Source organism: Carassius auratus, chromosome 45, assembly GCF_003368295.1.
Source record: "Carassius auratus strain Wakin chromosome 45, ASM336829v1, whole genome shotgun sequence".
In the NCBI taxonomy this organism is placed as follows: domain Eukaryota; kingdom Metazoa; phylum Chordata; class Actinopteri; order Cypriniformes; family Cyprinidae; genus Carassius; species Carassius auratus.
This window is the reverse complement of record NC_039287.1, coordinates 12,837,223-12,857,790: the sequence shown is the minus strand read 5'-3', so window position 1 is coordinate 12,857,790 and position 20,568 is coordinate 12,837,223. Positions and strand designations below refer to the sequence as shown.

Below are 20,568 nucleotides of genomic sequence, written 5' to 3'. Positions count from 1 at the left end.
CTGGAGATTTGCAAATTTACTGATTTGCAAATCCACAGCTTAATTAAAACTGCAGCTAAAAATAGTGAAACTGGGGTTATTGGGTTATTTTCTGTTCCCTGATTATCTCTTATTGATAGGTGTTTTTTTTCCCCTGCAGGTCACCCGACCCCACCCAAATGATGCATCCACTCTTGTTTCTCTTCCTGGTGGGTGGAGTCACACCGCCAGAGCTCCGCCTCATTCATGAAGTTGTCTCCACCCATAATTATGGTATTTAGGTGGGACATCACACCCCTTTCTTGACTAATTCTTCATACTATCGTTAAAAATATATAGACTACAGCAAGGATGCATTAACTGCATCAAAATTGATGGTGAATACACTTCTAATGTTACAAAACATTTCTGTTTTAAATAAATTAAACTACCCCACCTCTCTTTTTATCCCTTTGTTCTTCTCTGTGGCTCTCTGCTTTTTTCTGTTTCATTCATTCAGATATGATTGGAGTGTGTGTGCATAAATGAATAGAGATGTATCTAGGTCGAGTCAGACTAAAAGGGGTTTTGCTGATCAAAGTTTCATGTCATGAATAAATCAAACATAATGAAAGCACAGAATGGACCCTTCGAATAGAAAGCCCACACATAGCCTGACCCAAAACCACAGCTGCGCAACTGTGTGTGACAGAGACACACAGATGGGAATCTAGGGTGTCATGTATAAAATGAAGGTGCACCAAATTTGACTAACATGGAGACCAGGGTAGAGACACGTAGTGAGGGTTCTGTAAAGCCCTTTTGAAGTGATTTCTTAAATGTTCTCAGACGAGCAAAATGATCTTCATCTTTCTATCAGAGAATACAAAGCATGTACTTACCTCAGCACATGCGTCAGCAGGTGCAGAAATATGCTGCCCTATTCATCTTCAAGACCTGGCTAATAACACACAAGCTAATAATCTTGCCGAGCCAGACTTTTGACTGTTGCATCTAGTCTGCTCCACTTAGTGGATTATTATGACCAAAACATCGCCCACACAGAAAGAAAGAGATTAGGTAATATATAAAACAACCAACAATGATTTGCTCTTAAGCATTTCTAAGAGCTGCCCTATGCAGTTTTTGTTGTAGAGGCTTTGTTTTTTGTTTTGTTTTTGTTAGTTTTGTTTAGTTTTTTGGTTTGGTTTGGTCGGTTTGCTTTATACCTTTTATTCAAGTTGCCCTGTACAGTTTTTGTTTAGAGGTTTAGGCCGTGTGTCCACCAAAGCATTTTTTTTCTCGAGGCTAGCATGTTTTTCAGTTGTTTTCAATGGCAGCGCCGTGAGGCATCATGTGACGAGGTGCTGAGAGTTTATTTCAGCGCTGGGAATTGTTGAATTTTGGATATAATACAGTGCTCATCACTGTCACTTTTTAGTCAGCCGTCCAATCACAGAGGAGGAAGGGTGGGGCAAATACTACACTACACCTCTCTGAGTATTCATGTCTGTACCAAATAGGATTCCCGGACTTCTACAAACATAGATATAATAAATAATGTATGCAACATTTAATTTACGATATGTCAGCCAAGTTACTTACGCAGAAATTCCGTATCGTAGCATCCAAAGCATTTTAACTGAAAAAAAATATTTTCAACAAAGCGCCTGCTATTTTCACCTGGCAAATAATGCTTTTGTGGACACACGGACTTAGTTAAAAAAATTTTTATATCAGTTTAATATAAAAGATATGTTTTGTGTAAATCCACATATATCAATTGTCCATTTGAGTACGAATGCAGTTGTATGTCTGATGAGATTGCAGTGTGTGTGTGAGTGAGAGAGAGAGAGAGAGAGAGAGAGAGAGAGAACTATATAATCTGTCTCTTTTGTAATTTCTCAGGTACTCCTAATGTCCACTAGACTGCTGAGACCTTCCGATGTCCCTTACTTACTCTTCAGCACTGCCAGACTCAAACCTGGCATTGGAGTGTGAAGGGACTGGACACACACACTTCTAACTGTTGAATTGATTCTTTCCAACATTGTTTGCCTTTTTCAATGGTATCATGCATTTGAAAAGTTTTGAGCAATGTACCGAGCATGCTTCTGTTCCTAATTAATACCACAATATCACATTAAAATACTAAACATTCGCTTGTTTTTATTCATGCCGTTGGCAGATACAGCATGGTCTCCAGTTCAGTTCTTATAATCAGCCATGTGTTGATTCCCACAGGAGCTTCCTTCTTCATCCTTCACTCACTTCAGTGCTGTCGGAGAAGTGACAGATGGGAAGAGGGCAGAGGTCAAAAAGGGTGGCGACGACCTTTAGAGCAGCGCTTTCTGTTCTGCCTTCACTTTCTCTTACACACGTTTTAAGCCATAAAGGGGCATACTATAGACCTCTGATGTTTTTAAATAACAAAGCTAACTATAAAAACTATTCACCAAAGATAAATCTAACCTTAACTATTTGAAAGTCTGGAATGATTATAAAGATACTTTTTTTCATTAAAGCATTCCTATTCCTCAAAGTATAGCTAAGTAAGCACATGCTGTGAAAGCATAATATGCTTTCTCTTATACTTTTATGAGATTTTAGTTAATGCTTCGCACTTGTCTAGTATTACCCCAGCACCTGAAATCAGTTATATTCCTCTAAACACCTTTATCCTTACATACTGTACATACATTTGACTTCTTGAATGTTTATTTAGGGTGTTGGTAATTTATTGACTTTACCGTGTGGAAAATATCAGCATTAGAAATTTACAGTAAAGCATAAACTACGAATGCTTGTTTTATATACACTACTAAAAGAAATTCAATTTTTGAAAGTCTCTTATGCTCTCCAAGTATGCATTTATTATCCATTTTAAATTATATATTTTTTAAATTATTCGTTTAAACACATTGTTAATATATTTTAAAATGCAATTTATTCATGTGCGCAAAGCTGAATTTTCAGCAGCCATTACTGCAGTCTTCAGTGTCACATGATCCTTCAGAAATCATTCTAATATACTAATTTGCTGCTCAATAAACATTCTTATTATCAATGTTTAAAACTGTTGTTGCTTAATATGTTTGTGGCGACCAAGATATATTTTTCTTTGATGTATAGAAAGTTCAGGAGAACAGAATTTTTTTAGTCATAAACTTTTTGCCATTTTAGCTATATATCTATATATGTGTGTGTGTGTGTGTGTGTGTGTGTATCTTTACTGTCACTTTGGATCATTTTAATGCTTTCTTGCTAAATAAAACTAATTTATTTTAATATGAAAATGGTGGTTACATTTTAAACATTAATATACACTTGTAAGTGAGACTGATCTCTCAAAACTCCATTAAACAAAATTCAACTAAATGAGGCTGTCCATTTGAAGGTCATTTTAAACAGGATGAATGAGTGTACAGTTGTATGAAATTATTGGTTTGACAGTGTGCTTAAACATTCAGACAAAATATATTTTTGTAAAAACAACTTTTTATTTCCAATTACAATCAAATAACACAAATAAATAACTCTGAGCTTTAGCCCTTTAGCTTTTTTTAAAGTGCATTACACAAGAAAAATCTCTTCTACTCCACTATAGAAAAGTGGCACAATGCACAGTTACACAAAACCAGGAGAAATATTCTGGCCTTGCACACAAGAGTGGGACTGTAAAAGATACACAGACACACACTCTTTTGATACGCTTAGCTTGAGTGCCTTGTCCATTAACAATGCCTGCATTCAGACCGTAAAAGCCTCGACCACAAGAAGGAATAAAAAAAAAAACTCAATCTCTCCCATGCTTTTCAGAAAAGCAATTCTTAAAATAGTGTTTTGTGGCCTCCACCGTTTCTGTTGCCAAGAGAACATGTCTTTAAAAGTTCACAGGTAAGGCAGAGTGCTAATAATAGTTTCTGATGTGTTTCCATCACTTCCACTCAGTCATTCTGTCTTTGCACTGTCCCTCTTTAAGGCGCTATGACCACGTCTCCCAGAATCCTGCTGTGTGTCCACACATGGATATAAGTGACAGCAGCACAAGTGTCCACCAGCACTAGGACGGTCAAGTGAAAATGTAAGACGTCACCAAACGCTGCCTGTTTGTTTTTTAGCAGCCAAGACGCAATCAGAGGTCTAGTTTCGGGGTCCTCTGTTTGGAACCGGTCTGCTGATCATCAACAGATCTCAGGAGTTTTCAAAGAGCGAGACTTATACATTCAGATAAATCTTCTCCTCTTCTTAGAGTTTCCTCTCTCTTAATCCTGTACTTTCTTCCACTTCTGCTGGTATTCGAACCCTCTTCACACTGAAGTGACAGTCCGGACCTTGGCAGAGAGCGCCTGTTTGAGGCGCCTCTTCAGGTCCTGCATGTTGGGGGATTTGGGCCGAGGGATGAGGGGAGATCTTTTCTTCTCTGTTCCAGATGTAGCTGCATTGACAGGGGTCTGAGGCTGCTGCTTGGCCAGATCTACGCACAGTCTGTGGAAGGCACCGTGGACCTGGCTGTAGTCCTCACTGGCGGATACCTCGTAGAAGGAGCAACCCAGTGCTGAAGCCAAAAGAGGACCTTCTTGAGCATCTACATGCCTTATGTGGAGGAGATCAGCTTTATTGGCCACCAGGATGATTGGCAAGGACCGATCCGTATGTGTGCGGGTAACAAGCTGGTGGAGCTGACCAATGAGATCAAAGCTTCGGCAGTCGGTAACGGAATACACCATAACTACAGCATCCGCCCACTGAATGAAGCGAGATACCTGGTCAGTGCAGCTCAGTCCATTAGTGTTCACCTAAAGAAACAAATAAGGACATTTGTCAGTTATGCAACATGTTTGGTTAGTCTGAACATTTTCTTGCACATCACTGTATAGTGTGAGCTCTGTGGGTGACGAAGTGTGACAGAGAAGCTGGAAAAGAATCATTTGCTATCAGCTGCGACTGTCGTTACACAAAACCAGGAGATATAAAAGGAAAAAAGAAAGAGTTTTTCACCCTAGTCCGAATAGAAAAGGCATTATGTGGTTTTGGACGACTGCCTGCTTTAGGAAGTGAGCCTTGCATGCCAAACTTGGCCACTAAAATATCTGACTAAAGACATCTTGAAAGAAGTGGTCTGTAATTGAATTAAAAACCATTCTCTAATTTTGAAAGCAGAGGGATAATTTAGATGGGCTGGTCCACTGTAACGGTTCGGAACTGCCTATTCATATCCCTAAACTTGCTGAGCCCTGCTGAAGAAGCAAAACCTCCCAACCGCTGCCACAAATATCCCACGAAGCTGCAGCGAATCATTCTTTGGAGTCGGATCTTTTTATTGAACCGCCTCACAAAACTATCTTAACGATTCGAATTAAATTGGAGACCCGTGAAATTTAAATAAACGACCTTATCAATAGCACTTTTAGAGAGGGAAACATAACACTAAATATATATTTTTGTATGCTTGTATGCCACGTGAAAGCGTAAATAATCGCTAAATCTTGTTCTTTGAAATGAACTGTTGAAAAGAACCGATTCACGGAAATAAGTCAAACTTTTCCCTAGTTGCAGTAGCCTACATGAAAACGCTGCCCCAATATATGAGTGCAAAAGCAGTCGTCCCGCTGACCAGTTAACCCCAAGTGTTAAACACAAACCCTGAAAAACACAAAAGAAGCTCTAAAAAACAAAGGCGAAGGTATGCGCTCTTTCTACACTTCTCACCCGTGAAGAAGCAGCGTGAGAAAGATGCTCCGAGAGCACATATATAACTAACAAATGTGACAAAAAGTTGCATGAGGAACGACTGTGTTCCTGTAAACTTACCTCAACTCCAGGTGTGTCCTGAACTTGAATGGCCACTTGTTCTCCGTCTATCTGCACCTCTCTGTTGTACAGGTTGCCTGTAATGCGACAATGAATATATTATTGTATGTGACAACATCACTAATGATTTTAAACGATGCGTACTAAAATCAGTAGTCTTGGAAAAAAGGGGGGAAAACTTACCAACGTTTCTCTCGTAGTCACCAATAAACCGCTTAGTGAGGAAACGAACCACCAACGCTGCACAGGAATAAACAAGAAATGGGTTTGAATACATATGTCTTAAAACACTAATCTACAAAAAAAATATATAGTTTTTATAATATTATATTATTAGGTGCAATATCATGAGCTTTGAAACGCTGTAAAACAGGTCCACAAACGTACCGGTTTTGCCCACTCCACTGCCGCCGATGACTGCGATCTTGATGAGCCGGTTGGAGTGGCACTCGGCGCTCGGGTACTCCGCAATGGTAGACATGTTCTGGATCAGACGCATTTTGGCAAAATAAATATATTATCCAAAGCCTACGATTGGAGACTAGGACAAAATATCCACAGACGCTGTAAAAGTAATGTCAGAATGGAAGATAGCCAATGGCATATACGCAGATTGTTGTCTTTCAAAGAAACAGTCGGAGAATATTTCCAAACCCTTCTTCTAGTTAAACACCAACCTGGTTTACTGAGAATAGATGGGAGCTGGGGTTTATTTATACACAGAAGCGCTCAGCCTCTGATTGGCTGCTGCAAACAGCGGTCACATCGTCTCGCTCCGCCCATCGCTTCACGTGTCTATGGTATGCGCGAGCTGTTTATAACCGAATAAAAGGAGAGAGAAAGAAAGGTTGGTTCTCCCGAGTAAACTGACCGTGCCTTAAGGTGGACGGCAAAAAACCCTGCCCTTAAGGTGGTTTTACTAAACCAGTCGACTAGCCTGTAGAAATGTTTTAAAGTGGAGATTTTGAGTGGAGCTTAAGTGCTGTAATTGCTGATATCGGACAGTTGTAAATGAGTGACTTCAAACGTGTAGTGAGAATGTTATCTAGGCTCATCTCTAAGCGCTTAATGTGTCACTTGCAAAGTGAGTCTTTTCCTTTTTTTTTCTTCCTTTTTTTTCTCTCTCTTTCTTTAGCCTGGGCAATGAGAAAAAAAACATTGATCAGAATCCCCATAGAGTCGCCTCAGGATCCGTAAATAAATAAATAAATTACTTAGTGTTTATTGTATTGTGCTGGTTCTGTTTGTATTTTTCTGGTTATATGCTTTCAGTTTTATTTTCTCATCTCAATCTTTGTATTCTGCCAAACAGCTTATTTCTATAAATCAGAGCTTACCATGCTTGACTGCAAACTTTGCAGTAGCTACTAGTTCATCATTTACTCACCCATTAAAAATCTGTATGATTTTTTTTTTACTGTGGAACACAAAAAAATATATATTTTAAAGGGTGTTTCACAATGAAAATCAAAACAGACCTGGATGTTTTAAATTGCTTGAGCATCTCAGTAAGATGTTGGAGCGTGTGTGGTTGTGCTTTGGTGTCTTCAGCATGTTCTTACTTGTCTCAGTCCCTCAGCAGTGGTTGGGGGGAGTGTGTGTTATTGGGGGATGCTTACTGACATCTCAGAGCACCTATTGACCCTGCAACTTCCAGAATGCTAACACCACTCTGAGTGTACTGTACTCAACGACAATTTTCCATATAGCATGTGTTTGTGTGAATATGTGAAATCCTCATGTCACTCCACGAGAGTAATTAACACATTGCGTAAGTGCTTTTCTCTCTGAAGTCTTCCTAATGTTTGATCTTATAATATTCATGTTTAATGTCATTGTGGTGCTGTGTTGGAGGGTTTCATCTAATCAGGTTCAGAAGATCAAAGTCTGACCTTGTTTTTGAACATGGATTCATCTGCATCTTCTAATGAATATTTTTGTCTCACAACCAAAAGCTCCTCGACTGTTTGTTTGTGTATTGTTAAAAGAGAAATGCTAATTTAAAGGAATAGTTGGTATAAATATGAAAATTCTTTCATTTACTCACCCTCATTAGTTAAAAATTTTTTTTTGAGTTATTGAAATAAAGTTGAAATAAAATATATATATTAGATGAAAAAGCAGTTTTAGTCGAAGACCCCTGTTGTAAGGCTTGTTTTGTATCTGATACATTCTAATATATTTAAAATTCTAATTAATTCTTGTGGCAAAGCTAAATTGTCAGCATCATTACTCCAGTCTTCAGTGTCACATTATTCTTCAGAAATCATTAATATGAAGATTTGGTGCTCAAGAAGCATTTCTTATTATTATCAGTACTGAACATTGCTATTTTTGTGGAAACCATACTTTTTTTCTTTGATACATTTATGTGAAATTTAAATCTTTTGTTACATTATAAATTTTGTTTAAAACAAAACAATTTGGTTATACTGATTATAATTTCCTTGAATTAAATCAGTTTTTGCACTTTTAGATGAAGTTTTTACATCATGATTGTTTCTTTAAAACTGCATTAGTGTTAAAATTTTAATGTTTTTCTCCCAGATTTACACAAGCTTCCTCTCACATCCGTGGAAAAGTTCCCACTCTCGTAGTACTGTGTACTTGTAGTGTCTTGTCTATAATGCTAATGCTAGCACCACTTCTCCACTCACTGTCAACGCTAATAAGCCTGTGTTAACTGTTAGTATGTTGTCTGATAACAAAAGGCGCAGGTGCTGCACAACAGGAAGAGTCATGCACTCGTCAGAGGTGAGGAGAGAGTGCGATGTTAAGTTATTTAACATGTTGATGAGGACCCGTCCAATTGCGTCTTTCATCTAACTGTTAGTTAGCATAGGGTGAGATGGGCATGTGTGTGGCCCTGTGTATTTGCTCTGGGGGTTTATGATTTTTAATATGCATTTTTCAGTATCTGTGTGTATTTGTAAGACAAAACTGAAGGTTTATATTTGAGTTAAACCCTCATGGAGCTTGACATTTTTTGTACACTGCTTTTGGGGTCAGTAAGATATTTTAATGTTTTAAAAGAAGTCTCTTATGCTCACCAAGGCTGCATTTATTTGGTCAAGAATACCATAAAAATAATATTGTGAAATTTTTATTTTTGTTTTCTATTTGAATTATCATTTTCAAATGTAATTTATTCCTGATAATGCAAAGCTGAATTTTCAACAGCCATTACTCTGGCGTTCGGTGTCACATGATCCATCTGAAATCATTCTGATATGCTGATTTAATGCTCAAGAACATTTTATTACTCTCAGTGTTTAAAACGACTGTGCTGCTTGATATTTCTGTGTAATATACGATATTTGAAAACTTTTCCTGCATTCTTTGTTGAATAGAAAGTTCAAAAGTGCAGCATTTATTTAAATAATGAAATCTTTTGTTAAATGTGTTTCCTGTCACCTAAAATCTTGCTTAGCTCAAACATTGGAATAGTTGCATACATAATCAATATATTTTCTACCATTGAATTGCATGTAAACAGACTAAATGCTCTCAACTTCTCAACCATTTGTAATCTTTTTTATTATTATTATTGTTATTCATATGAAAATGTGTGTGTTATGTAATACCACATGGTCTTTTATGTGCTGCTGAAGTCTGACATAAAACTGTCAAGGCTGATTCACTGTTTTGTACTTTTATTCTCTTCCTAGGAAATCTCAGCAGCCTTTTCTCTTTTGTCATTCTGATGGAACAAACCCATATAAAGAAAAGGTAGCAGACACTTGGCATGAAGAATCCACATCAGGAGATCCCAGGGTGACAGGGGATGTGTCACAACAGAGCTGGTGGGAGGCCGGGTCAGTAGCGAGGTATACAGCCTCCCCATGGGGGGCAATCAGTGAGGACTGAGCAGACAGGTATTAGAGATACCATTCAGAATGTGAAGTAAATGGTACAGATAGAGAGCTTCAGCTTCAGCAGTATGTAGGTTAAGTGTTCAGAAAAGTCCAATGGACAGATTTAGCTGGATTATGGACCTGTCTGCATCTAATTGCTGATGATGTGTGCACTCCCTCACATTAGCACAATTACCTAAACTTCATGTGTGTCTGCTGTTAACAGATCAATCAAGATGTATACAGCTCTATGACTCAAGTGCCTAGTGCATTAATCAATGTAAAGCCATTTTAACTTCAAAGGCGGCAGACATTTAAAGTGACATGCAGTACACACAATGAAATGATATAAAATAGTAAAAATTACAAATAAATAAATGAAAAAAAGATGAATATACATAGCTGATAGCCTGACCTCTCTGAGGGGGTCCAATCTGTTCACAAAAGATAAATTCAATTATTGAGTAATAGACCTACATTATAGATAGTACATAAGCAACATCGGTTAATTTTAACCTGTTTTTTTTTTTTTAATATCGTATAGCATTTAAAATGTGTCATGTATATATACATATACATTATGTATTTCAGATAACTATATTTTAGTCATCATTATTTTATCTCCAATTACCAAACAGTTTTTTCATATGTTGTACCTTAGCACATGTATGTATAGAGCTGCAGATGCTGTTTCAGAACAAGATCACTTTCAGAACAAGCACTGTTCTACTGAATCACTTTTCCCACAAAACGTCCTTTGTGAATGCTAAGATCCACTGATAACTTTATTCTTCTCTGCTGTTTATCTCACTCACAGGACCGTTAGCATCTCAACAGCTATTGGAAATTATTTCGCCTGCTTCTTTTCCCCCTCTCTGTTCTGACAAAGGATGAGAGATTGTTTTTTCTCATTGAGATGTAAACACTCAAACATGTTTACTCTATTTGCATTAGTCTGCATGTCAACACACTGCAGCAGGCTGAGGATTTGAGGAGAGTAAAGTGGGGTGGGTGGGGGTGCTCATGTTGGTGGTTGAATCACAATGGAACACAAAACACACACACACAAACAGCAAGGAATGTGCCCCAGGCTTGTACAGTATTGTGTCCTGGGAGCTTAGCAGGATAGTACTGCACTCACATACCTGAACAGAGCTCAAGCATAAGATGGATTGGGATAATTGTGCTGTCCGTCTTATTGTATCTCTCCCACCATAGCAGAAAGTGAAGCACACTTCACCAGATCAACAGTGTGTGCGCAGTGTTAGGATGTTCACTCATTTGTTTGGTTGCCTTTATGCATTTGTGAGAGAACGTTTAAATGTTTAATTAATCAAAATGTTAAATTCTGTTAACACTTACCCGCCGTCATGATGTTCCAAACTTTAATGACTTTCTTTCATAAAATAATATGAGACATTTTTAAGAATGTGCTGGTCCCTCTATCTTTATGCATTTACAATTAATTAGGACTGGAGCATTCAAGCTCCAAAAAAGATGCAAAAGCACCACAAAAGTATCCTCAAATAAAGCAACCACATTCAGAGTTCTTTGACATAAAGAATGAGAAAACCCCTACAATATTTATTATATTTATTATTTCTGTTAATTATTTTTTTTTATTAATTTTATTTAATTGTTTATTTAATTATTTGTGACATTATTTAATTATTTTGATTAAATAAAAAATAATAATACAAAATTTGATGCTTGAATTTTCCAGTACTTACTCATTGTTTCTGTATTTAAACGAGTAATGAACAATATATCTTCAAAATATCTTGTATATTCCACAGAAGAAGATAGGAGGGAGAGACTGCCATGTTAAACAGTAGGATTATCCTGTTTGCTTCCACTATGAGCTTTTGCCCAGACACGTGAGAGGCTGGTGGATGAAACAGATTTCCCAAGAAAATTATGAAAAAAATAGCTTCTATACATGGTAATTACCCACTCATCCCTTAAGAGACTCATACATTCTGGAAAGAATTATAGCCACTCAGTGGAAATTCTGCATTAAGTCGATAATCAAACACATTTGCCAGTAACAAGTGTTAACAAATATGTTTGCTCTTTCTCGATTACCTCTTATAATATTTGTGCAGGGTCTTCATCTTTGTTTTATAGTCTCAGCCTTTCGTGTTAAGAAGCTACACAGCCCTTTAAAATGAGCTCGCTTAGCTGTGGGAGATCAACAGATGAGCTGTTTGTAATGATTAACTCCTCAATCAGACAAAAGAAGAGATGCTGCAAACAGTTCAGAACAGTATGCTGCTTGACTGAGATGTCTGCAAAGGATAATATATCAATAATTGTCCATAAAGTATGTTACTGTTGAAAATTTTGGTGTAGGTATAAGGTTTTTAAAATGTTATTGAATGAAGTCTCTTGTTTTCACCTAGGCTACATTGGATCAGAAATATAATTTAAAACAAAAAATAATGTTGTGAAATACTATTACATTTTCAAATAAATATTTTCTATTTTAATATATTGTAAAATTTCATTTATTCCTGTGATGGCACAGGTGATTTTTAGGAGCCAGTCTTAAGTGTCACATGATCCTTAGGAAATCGTTTGAATGGCTGATTTGGTGCCCAAAAACATTTCCAGTTACAGAGTTGAAAACAATGTTGCTTAATATTTATATAAAAACCGTGATACATTTTTTATTTTATTTTTGTTTTCATTTTGGTTGAATAGAACTAAACATTTTTAAAGAACAGCATTTAATTTAAATGAAAAACTTATGTAACATTATAAATGTCTTCACTGACACTTTTGATCCATTTAAATCATGATCATTGGTAATTTTAATGTACATGTATTACCATTTAATTTAATTTAAATGGCAACTTATGTTATTAGCATTACACTTCTGTCACAAAAACATAAAGCACAGAGACATTTTCTGTTTATGTAATCACAAATTTAAAGGCATACTTCACCCAAAAATGCCAATCCTGTCATCATGTATTTCCCCTTGTCTTGCTATGCTGCAAGATTTTTTATGCACTTATAACGAATAGTGACTTTTTTTTAATTTAAAGAAAACCATCATAAAGTGGTTCCTTCAACTCATGCATTAGTGAAAAAGTGAAAGTCGTGACATTTGCCAAGTATACTAACCCATACCCATACACAGTGAGTAGGGAACACATCGTGAACACACACCCAAAACAGGGGGCAGCTATATCCAGCGCCCGGGAGCAACTGGGGGTTCAGTTCCTTAATCAAGGTCATTCATCCGTGGGTACTGAGGGTGGATGAGTGCTGTTCACAGAAACCAATGACATGAATGTTAGTAAATAAATAATTACAGTTTTCCTGTTAAAGCATTTTGTGCTCAAAAATTACAATATGCATCAATTACTTTAGATAATTCATGATAGTGTTGTGTGGATCGGTCAAAGGTTGCCTATGACACACATTAAGATATGATCAGAGAGAGCAGTGACAGTGTCAATGGGCTAAACATTCGCACATGATCTTGAAGGGATAGTTCACACAAAGATGAAAATTCTGTCATCATTTACTCATCCTCATGTCGTTCCAAACCTGTAATCAAACAGTTGGTGGTTCCCTTTGACTTCCACTTTCATTTGCTACTATGGAAGTCAACGGGAACCAAAAACTTTTTGATCACCAGCAATCTTCAAAATATCTTCTTTTATGTTCAGCATCAGAAAGCAACTCCAGGTTTGGAACCACATGAGCGTGAGTAAATGATGACAGAATTTTCTTTTTTGGGTGAATTAATGTAAAAACATCTGAGCACTTTAAGTTTTGATCATTCTTTATTTTACTACTGTTTGCTGCTTCTTGTGAATGAAAATAATGGATAAGATGCTACACATATTGAGACACACATACCCACACAACAGTCTGCTTGGTTTCTTGGACTCATACTTGAGTGAAGTTCTGTTTCAGACATACTTGTCATTTGCCTCAGCCCTCAGGAGTTGATCGTCCAGCCTGATTTTACTGCTCTGGCTGCCGAGAGAGAGCAGAAGGCTTTAATTGTAGAGGTTTGTGAGCTACAGATGGCTTTAAGGAGGTTGATGATGATAAAGGAGAAAAAAATGAGAGCTCATTTAAAGGCAGCATGAAAAAAACTACAGGTATATATAAATCTTTGTGTGGTATGTGCCCCTGTGTCAGGTAAACACTTATGTGCTTCATGTATCTCATAATAAAAACATAACTGTTTTACAAGGTTTTGAAATGATTTCACATAAATATTTCATTTTGTGTAATTCATACGAAAACCTTTGATTTTTACAACAACAAAAAATGAGTGTGTGAGCACTTATGATCTTCATATTTAGGCATCATAGAGTTTTATGTCAGTATACCAATGTCAAACCAATCTAATCTCATAAGAAAACATCTATTTTACAAGTTGGTGATTTCAAAGTAATTGTGCAATGTTTGATTTTTAGAAGAAGAAAAAAAAACTACAGAAATCTGCAAAACATAAAATATTTGTGAATTGCAAAACAAAGTTTAATTGAATTAACTATGGTTTTTAGACATGTTACCATGCTAATACCATGGTTTCTTTACATAGACCATGATATATTTTAAAAGTACCACATAAATACCATGGTATAGAGCTTTTATGACTACAAATTTTTACTAGTCATATTATCAATGAGTCCATGATTTAGTCCCAACGCATCACCCTGTGGCACAGCTAACAGACTAGGCGTAACTATTCGCATATTATTATTGTGTGTTATGTCTGCGTTAAATGTTTTTCCATACTTCCTCAGTCATTACTGGCTTTGACTTGTGTGTTTGTGTGGTTGTGTGTTGGAGTACATGAGCATAATACTTGTTACTGTCTGTTGTTTGCATGAGAGAGTGTCTAGAGGAAGCCCATCTGTCAGTGACATGAAAGACAGCACAGAAACACTGCAGAGACCCAGGAGTCCTCCTCTTAAATCAGCCTTGCAAAACCACACAGAAATGAAATGTTTGCTAAAATGACTGCCATGCTCATGAATATGCATGATTTATTTGTTGCAAATGGATTCCACAGGCTTTCTGAGGATTGATTTCCTTCGGGTGTCCTTTTTGTTAAAAAGACGTGAACAGTCAAAAGTACAGTGAACTGACATGCTGGGTGGCAGTGGGAAAGACTGCAGGCAGACACAGTGGGATGTGGTGACACACCTCAGAGAAAATTTTATTTTTAAATAAAGTAACATAAGGTAAGAAAAGTACCACTAGGGTGGATGGGGATGAAAAAAGTTGTCCTCGTTATGCCAGGGAAAAAAGAGAAGGGGTTGTGCAGTGGGTGGGATAGGTCCGGAGATGCAGGTGGTCTGAACAACTAAATCATGCAGGGAAACACCAGTTGGGAATTTACAGCAGTGGTGATGAGTCTCAGGCAGTTGAGTCTCTTCATGTGCGACAGGCACAAGAGTCACCCACAGCTGTGCATAGCCTGACCTTGAGAGGATATATGTAGCATATATATAATTACATACAGAAAAAAGTTATATTTACTTCATTTTTGCACAAATACTGTATTTAAAGTCAATTTAAGTATAGAATTGTCAAATTTACTTAACAAAGTTATGTAAAATGAACAGAGAAAAAGTCAATTGGCCAGTTAGAGTTTAAGTAATTTCTACTTAAATGTGTGAATTTTACTCTGCGAGACTCAAGTACATTTTACTCAGTCATTGTTTCTGAACTTTACTCTTACAACGTAGCTCTGAAAAAAAGCCATGCTATTAAAGCTTATGGTAAACAAGGCATTAGACAGCTGTTACACTTTCAAAGCTAGGATGTCTACTGAATACAGTTAACACCCAAATGAACACACAGACCTCAATATTTGGAACACAATACACAATGACTTTAAAAAACAGTGGATAGGATGAATGGGTCATTTTGAGTAGAAAATGAACAGCCAAATGTCACAAAACAAGTTAATAAACCTAACAACAAAGCAACCATAAACAGTATAAATACAACTCAAAGGCATTGAATAAGCTAAATTATTCATGTCCCATTGCGTGATGGGAACAACGGGATCATAACATTGATATTTACTGTAAAGTAAAGTAAAGTATAAGTTCAAACTTTCATTTCCACAAGCTTGATAACTGATAGAGTTTACTCTTTTTTTCTTACTTGAACTAAATAATTAAATGTAGAAATTACATTTGTTTTTCCATCTAGTATTTACTTCACCACATAATAATTTTTATTGCTGTACGAAAACTGTTCAAACATTTAAGTTCAGTTAGGTTCAGTTATTATATATATATATATCAGGATGAATTAAGTTGATCAAAATTGGCAGTAAAGACTATTATATTACAAAATATTTATATTTAAAATTGAAATATAATAGCATTCTATTCATCAAATAATCCTGAAAGAAAAGCTGTATCATTACCACATTAATAAAAGTATTAAAAGTTTCTTGAGCACCAAATCAGCATAAAATATTTGATTTTTTAAGGATCATGTAAGGACTGGAGTAATGACTGTTGAAAATTCCGCTTTGCCACCACAGGAATAAATTACATTTGAAAATATGTTAAAATAGAAAAGAGTTACATTAATTGTAATAATATTTTACAATATTACAGGGCTACAGTTTTTTTAGTTAAATAAATGCTGCCTATGTGCACATAAAAGACCTTTTTCTTGAACAGTGGTGTATATACACTAATGGCTGGTAACTGATTTTGAAATTGGCGTTAATCCAAAAAAAGTAAATTTTGTGCAAATATACTTTTCCAAGAAATATTTTGTTCGAATGTTGCTGTTAGTCTGTTTTCAGCACCTAATCCTTGTAATAGACTTAAGACAAAGAATCTGCCTGATCTGAATGTCTTTACTGCAGTTCTTCAAACAACGCTGATCCAAAAAACAGCTCAGCATGAACCTAACTACCAAACTACATGTTGCTTGCAGATTTAACTGATTTATACAATACTGATCGATACTGAATGGATAAAATCTATTACTTGAACTCTATGTCCTCTATTGTACTCTCAGATGTTGAGAAGCATGTGTAGTGCTAATGGAGGAGACTCAGTAGATGTTATGGAAGACTCAAAATATAGTTTATGTATTCATACCAGACAATATAATTTATAGCATGTCTACATCCGCTGAACTCAGACTTAATGTCTTCTACACGTGGACTAGACAGACAATTTTTTTAATTAATATAAACTCTCTTTCTTGCACGTGTTCATATTGAGAATCATGCAGACAAACAAGCTATTACAATAAAAACAATCACAGCCAAATGGTCCATACATCTTTTTTGTGCAAAATTCAACTGGCATCATAAAGCCTCTGGTTCTTTTCAGCATGAGGGTAGCATTGACGTAGATGAGATGCCTGAAATGTCTGTCTGGTTTGCCAAGGTAACTCTCTGAATGGGTGTTTGCAGCTGTTCGTAGCTGAACAACAGAGTCATGTTAAACTGTGGTGTGTGTGAAACCCTTACAAACACACCTCCGCGCACAGGGACCTGCAGTAACGTCACTTGACTTAATCTGATGGCTCCAGCATCATCTTTATCATCATAACTACAGTTGCACTGTGTTTGAAGGGAGTCATTTCAAAGGGTTTTTATGAGTTCAGTGTTCAACTAAAATGCAATTGTGAGTGGTTATGTAGCAATTTTATCATTGCCAATGCCAAATAAGTACATAAATATTAGATATGTTAATGAAGATTAATATATATATATATATATATATATATATATATATATATATATATATATATATATATATATATATATATATATAATGTAAAATCTTCTGTAAAATCTTCAGCCTACTTCCATAGTCAATTACTGATGATCTCCAGTTCTTATAGACTGAGAGGATTATGGGGTACATTTAAGGTATTTTTGTGCCCCTCTGTAGTCTCCCAGAAGTAGATTTAACCTAACTGCAAGCATCTCTTCAAACAATTAACTAAACCAAAAGGTCAAGATTTGGCTGACTCATTCTAGCAAATCAGTTCATCCTAAATGCTTTCATATATAGCATTGTAAAATCTGATCTCCATCTCAAAATATACTGTTAGAAAAGCAAATTCAAGTGAATTCTTCATCCTATAGACATTTTTCTATGTTGTTAAGTTAATTGAAATAGTCTTTATTAATCCAACACAGGAGTAAATCAAACAAGTAGAAGAGGAGGAAGACACATGTATGGAACTGGTAGACCCCCCCCCCCCCTCCAAAAAAAATTAACTGAAAGGACATGGGCTTATAAAGGCAGGATAACGAGGAACAGACAGGTGCAGGGAATCAGTTATAATTAAAACTAAACAAGGACAGGAAACAGACCAAATAAGGAAAAACAGGAACTGACACACATGACAACAGGTCCAATCCTGACATGTTGCCTCCCTCCCAGAAGGTGCGTCTTCACACTAAATACAACAGGAGGGGACATAGGTGGGAGCTTGGGAGGAGTCCCCAGTCGAGGACAGACCCCCAGGAGGGGGCTGACAAACAGAGATGATGGAGGGAGGAGCCAGGGAGGAAAAGATGGAGGGAGGAGCCAGGAGAAGCTTGGAGCAGGAGGATTCCAGCTGGACCCAGGCCACAGCCATAATGACAGCCCAAGGTGAAGCCGATGGTGGGAAGAGCCATGGAGGAATGGCCGCCGACTCACGGGGGCCAACCAATGGTGCCTTATCAGGTGGTGGAGGAGCCCGAGGCGGAGAGCCAACAAGCCAGGGTGATGCCGAGGATCCAGGTGGCAGAGTTGAGCCAAGGCGGAGATCGATGGTTGATGGTAGAGGTGAGGGAGCTAGGAGCCAAGATGGAGTCACTAGGACTATGGGCCGAGTTGGAGTCCAGGCCTCAGAGGCTGCAGGTGGAGGTGAGGGAGACTCCAACTATGGCAACGCTGGAGGATCACAGTCCTGCGGGACTCGCACCGCATAGATGGTTGGCTGAGGGTGAGTAGAGGGGCTGCCAGTTGACAGCGGTGGAGGAGGCTGGAGCTGGTGGGAGGTCGGGCATTTTGGAGGAGCCGCCACTGGAGGGCACATTCTAAGAGCAGGCACTAGAGAATTGGAATCCCCCTCTGGGGCTGGATGAAGAAACCAAGGACGAAGGAGGGCTGAACGGGACCAGCAGAGACAACAGAGAGGAGAGGGGGCAGATCAACCTCCAGTTCTGATTCCGAGTCAATAACACTTTTGGTGTTCCATAGTCTGCTCTCAGATGGTAAGAGTCCACTCCACAAAGGTGGCTAATTCCTCCCAAGGACCATCTTTGGATGACAACACTCTGCACTAGGCGCTCAGGCTCGAGTCATAGAAAGTGCAGAGCGTAATCTGGGTAGCTGGTGATGTGAGCTAATAACAGGAACTATCTGGTTTATGGTCCTTGAGATATCGTTGTTCCTTCTCCAGCAGGAGGAGGAATTCATGGCGAAGGAGTGGATCCATGAAACACAACAGAAAGAAAAAAGACCGAAAAAAAAAACACTTAGGGTAGACATGCAAGTTACACTGTTAAGGTCGGGTCTTCTGTCACACTACGCTGCCAGAAGGAACACGAAGCCAAGGATAATTGAAATAGTCTTTATTAAATCAACACAGGAGTATATACAACAGGAGGAAGACACACGTAACTGGTACACCCAACAAAAATATACAGAAAGAACATGGGCTTATAAAGGCAGTATAACGAGGAGCAGACAGGTGCAGGGAATCAATTATAATTAAACTAAACAAGGACAGGAAACAGACCAAATAACGAGAAACAGGAACACATGACAACAGGTCCAATCCTGACAAGGAGTGAGCAGCATTGAGAATGAAGGAAAGAGCCTTAGCAACTGTGTTGTATAATTGAGTAACTGAATCAGGTGTCTCTGTTAAAACATGGTGTACCCCTTTAACCACATTAGTGCTGTGAGAGGACAGGAAATGAGCCGGTGTACATCACTGAGATGCACCTGCTGAAGCCACTGCATGTCATTTTCTAAACTAGCTGTGTGAGACATCAAAATTGGTCTCTTTTATCATTTCAGCTTTGAATGGGCCAAGACTTAAAGCAGTATTGACTTTAGCTTCCTGTCACTGGATTACTCTGAAACATCAGAGGTGGAGAACACTTAGAGGAAAAGGAGTCAGTTGATCAAGTTTTTAGCTGGACAAGTACAGCAGTCTTTGCAGTGAATGAGGAACCGATAGAAACTGGGACAAGCAGATATATTGACAGACCACTTAACCTTACATCTGTGCAATTAATAATGCTTGAATGATTCTAATTCAACAAGTGATTGTATAATTAGCTAGTGTGGGTGCAGGAAGTGTGGCAGCCAGAGACAAGGAGAGGGATGGAACAAGAGCAGATGATTTGGAGAGAAATTAGGCCAAAGTCATGAAAAGCACATGTATTAGGTGCTAATCAAGACAGTAAAGAACTAACAAAAGGCAGGAGAGGCAGTCAGATGAAGTAAAGGACCAGCTTGCTTCCATTAAGCCTTTATGACAAGCTAGCACAGTCCAAAATGCAATCAAAGGATGGATCTCATGCAAAAAAAAATGAATGTGACATTAATGAATTTCAGTAGAAATATTGTAATGTAGATGCAGTTATTTCATTGTTCAAGTGTTTGACAGGTAAATGTAGGTTGTGAGTCTGTATTTGTGAGGTAAAAAAATTATGAATCACCGAACTGAAATTGTGTGAGATGTAAACACCAGCATGAATAAGCTCTGATGGTGGCAAATACAACCATTCATCATAGAGTTTGTTATTGATAAGGTTTACGTTGCTGAGAAGATTGTGATCCTCAATCTGATCACCAGTAAAAAATGCTGGTCAGCATGGTTTGTTTGTATAACCATAATCATTAGAGAGCTCTAATCTCTCTTTTTTTTTAGGTCATTGAAACAAAAAGTCCAAATGCATTATGCACGCTTACAC

At 37.5% G+C, this 20,568-nt stretch overlaps 1 protein-coding gene and 1 long non-coding RNA gene across 2 annotated transcripts in view; one reads left to right on the top strand and one right to left on the bottom strand.

Annotated features, from left to right (window-relative positions):
• Window positions 1–2,086, top strand: part of LOC113063316 (uncharacterized) — a 102,340-nt gene extending 100,254 nt beyond the window's left edge. The window contains exons 5-6 of the long non-coding RNA XR_003278660.1: window positions 140–260; window positions 1,867–2,086. This is a non-coding gene — a long non-coding RNA (uncharacterized LOC113063316). The remainder of the gene's footprint in view (window positions 1–139; window positions 261–1,866) is intronic.
• A 1,350-nt stretch (window positions 2,087–3,436) lies between these two features.
• On the bottom strand, window positions 3,437–6,468 carry LOC113063314 (ras-like protein family member 11B). Its single transcript, XM_026233617.1, has 4 exons — window positions 6,160–6,468; window positions 5,956–6,012; window positions 5,773–5,849; window positions 3,437–4,757 (listed from the first exon to the last, which is right to left on the bottom strand). Exons 1-4 carry the CDS (start codon window positions 6,269–6,271, stop codon window positions 4,269–4,271), a joined length of 735 nt encoding a protein of 244 aa, XP_026089402.1. The 5' UTR covers window positions 6,272–6,468; the 3' UTR covers window positions 3,437–4,268.
• Window positions 6,469–20,568: the final 14,100 nt, after the last annotated feature.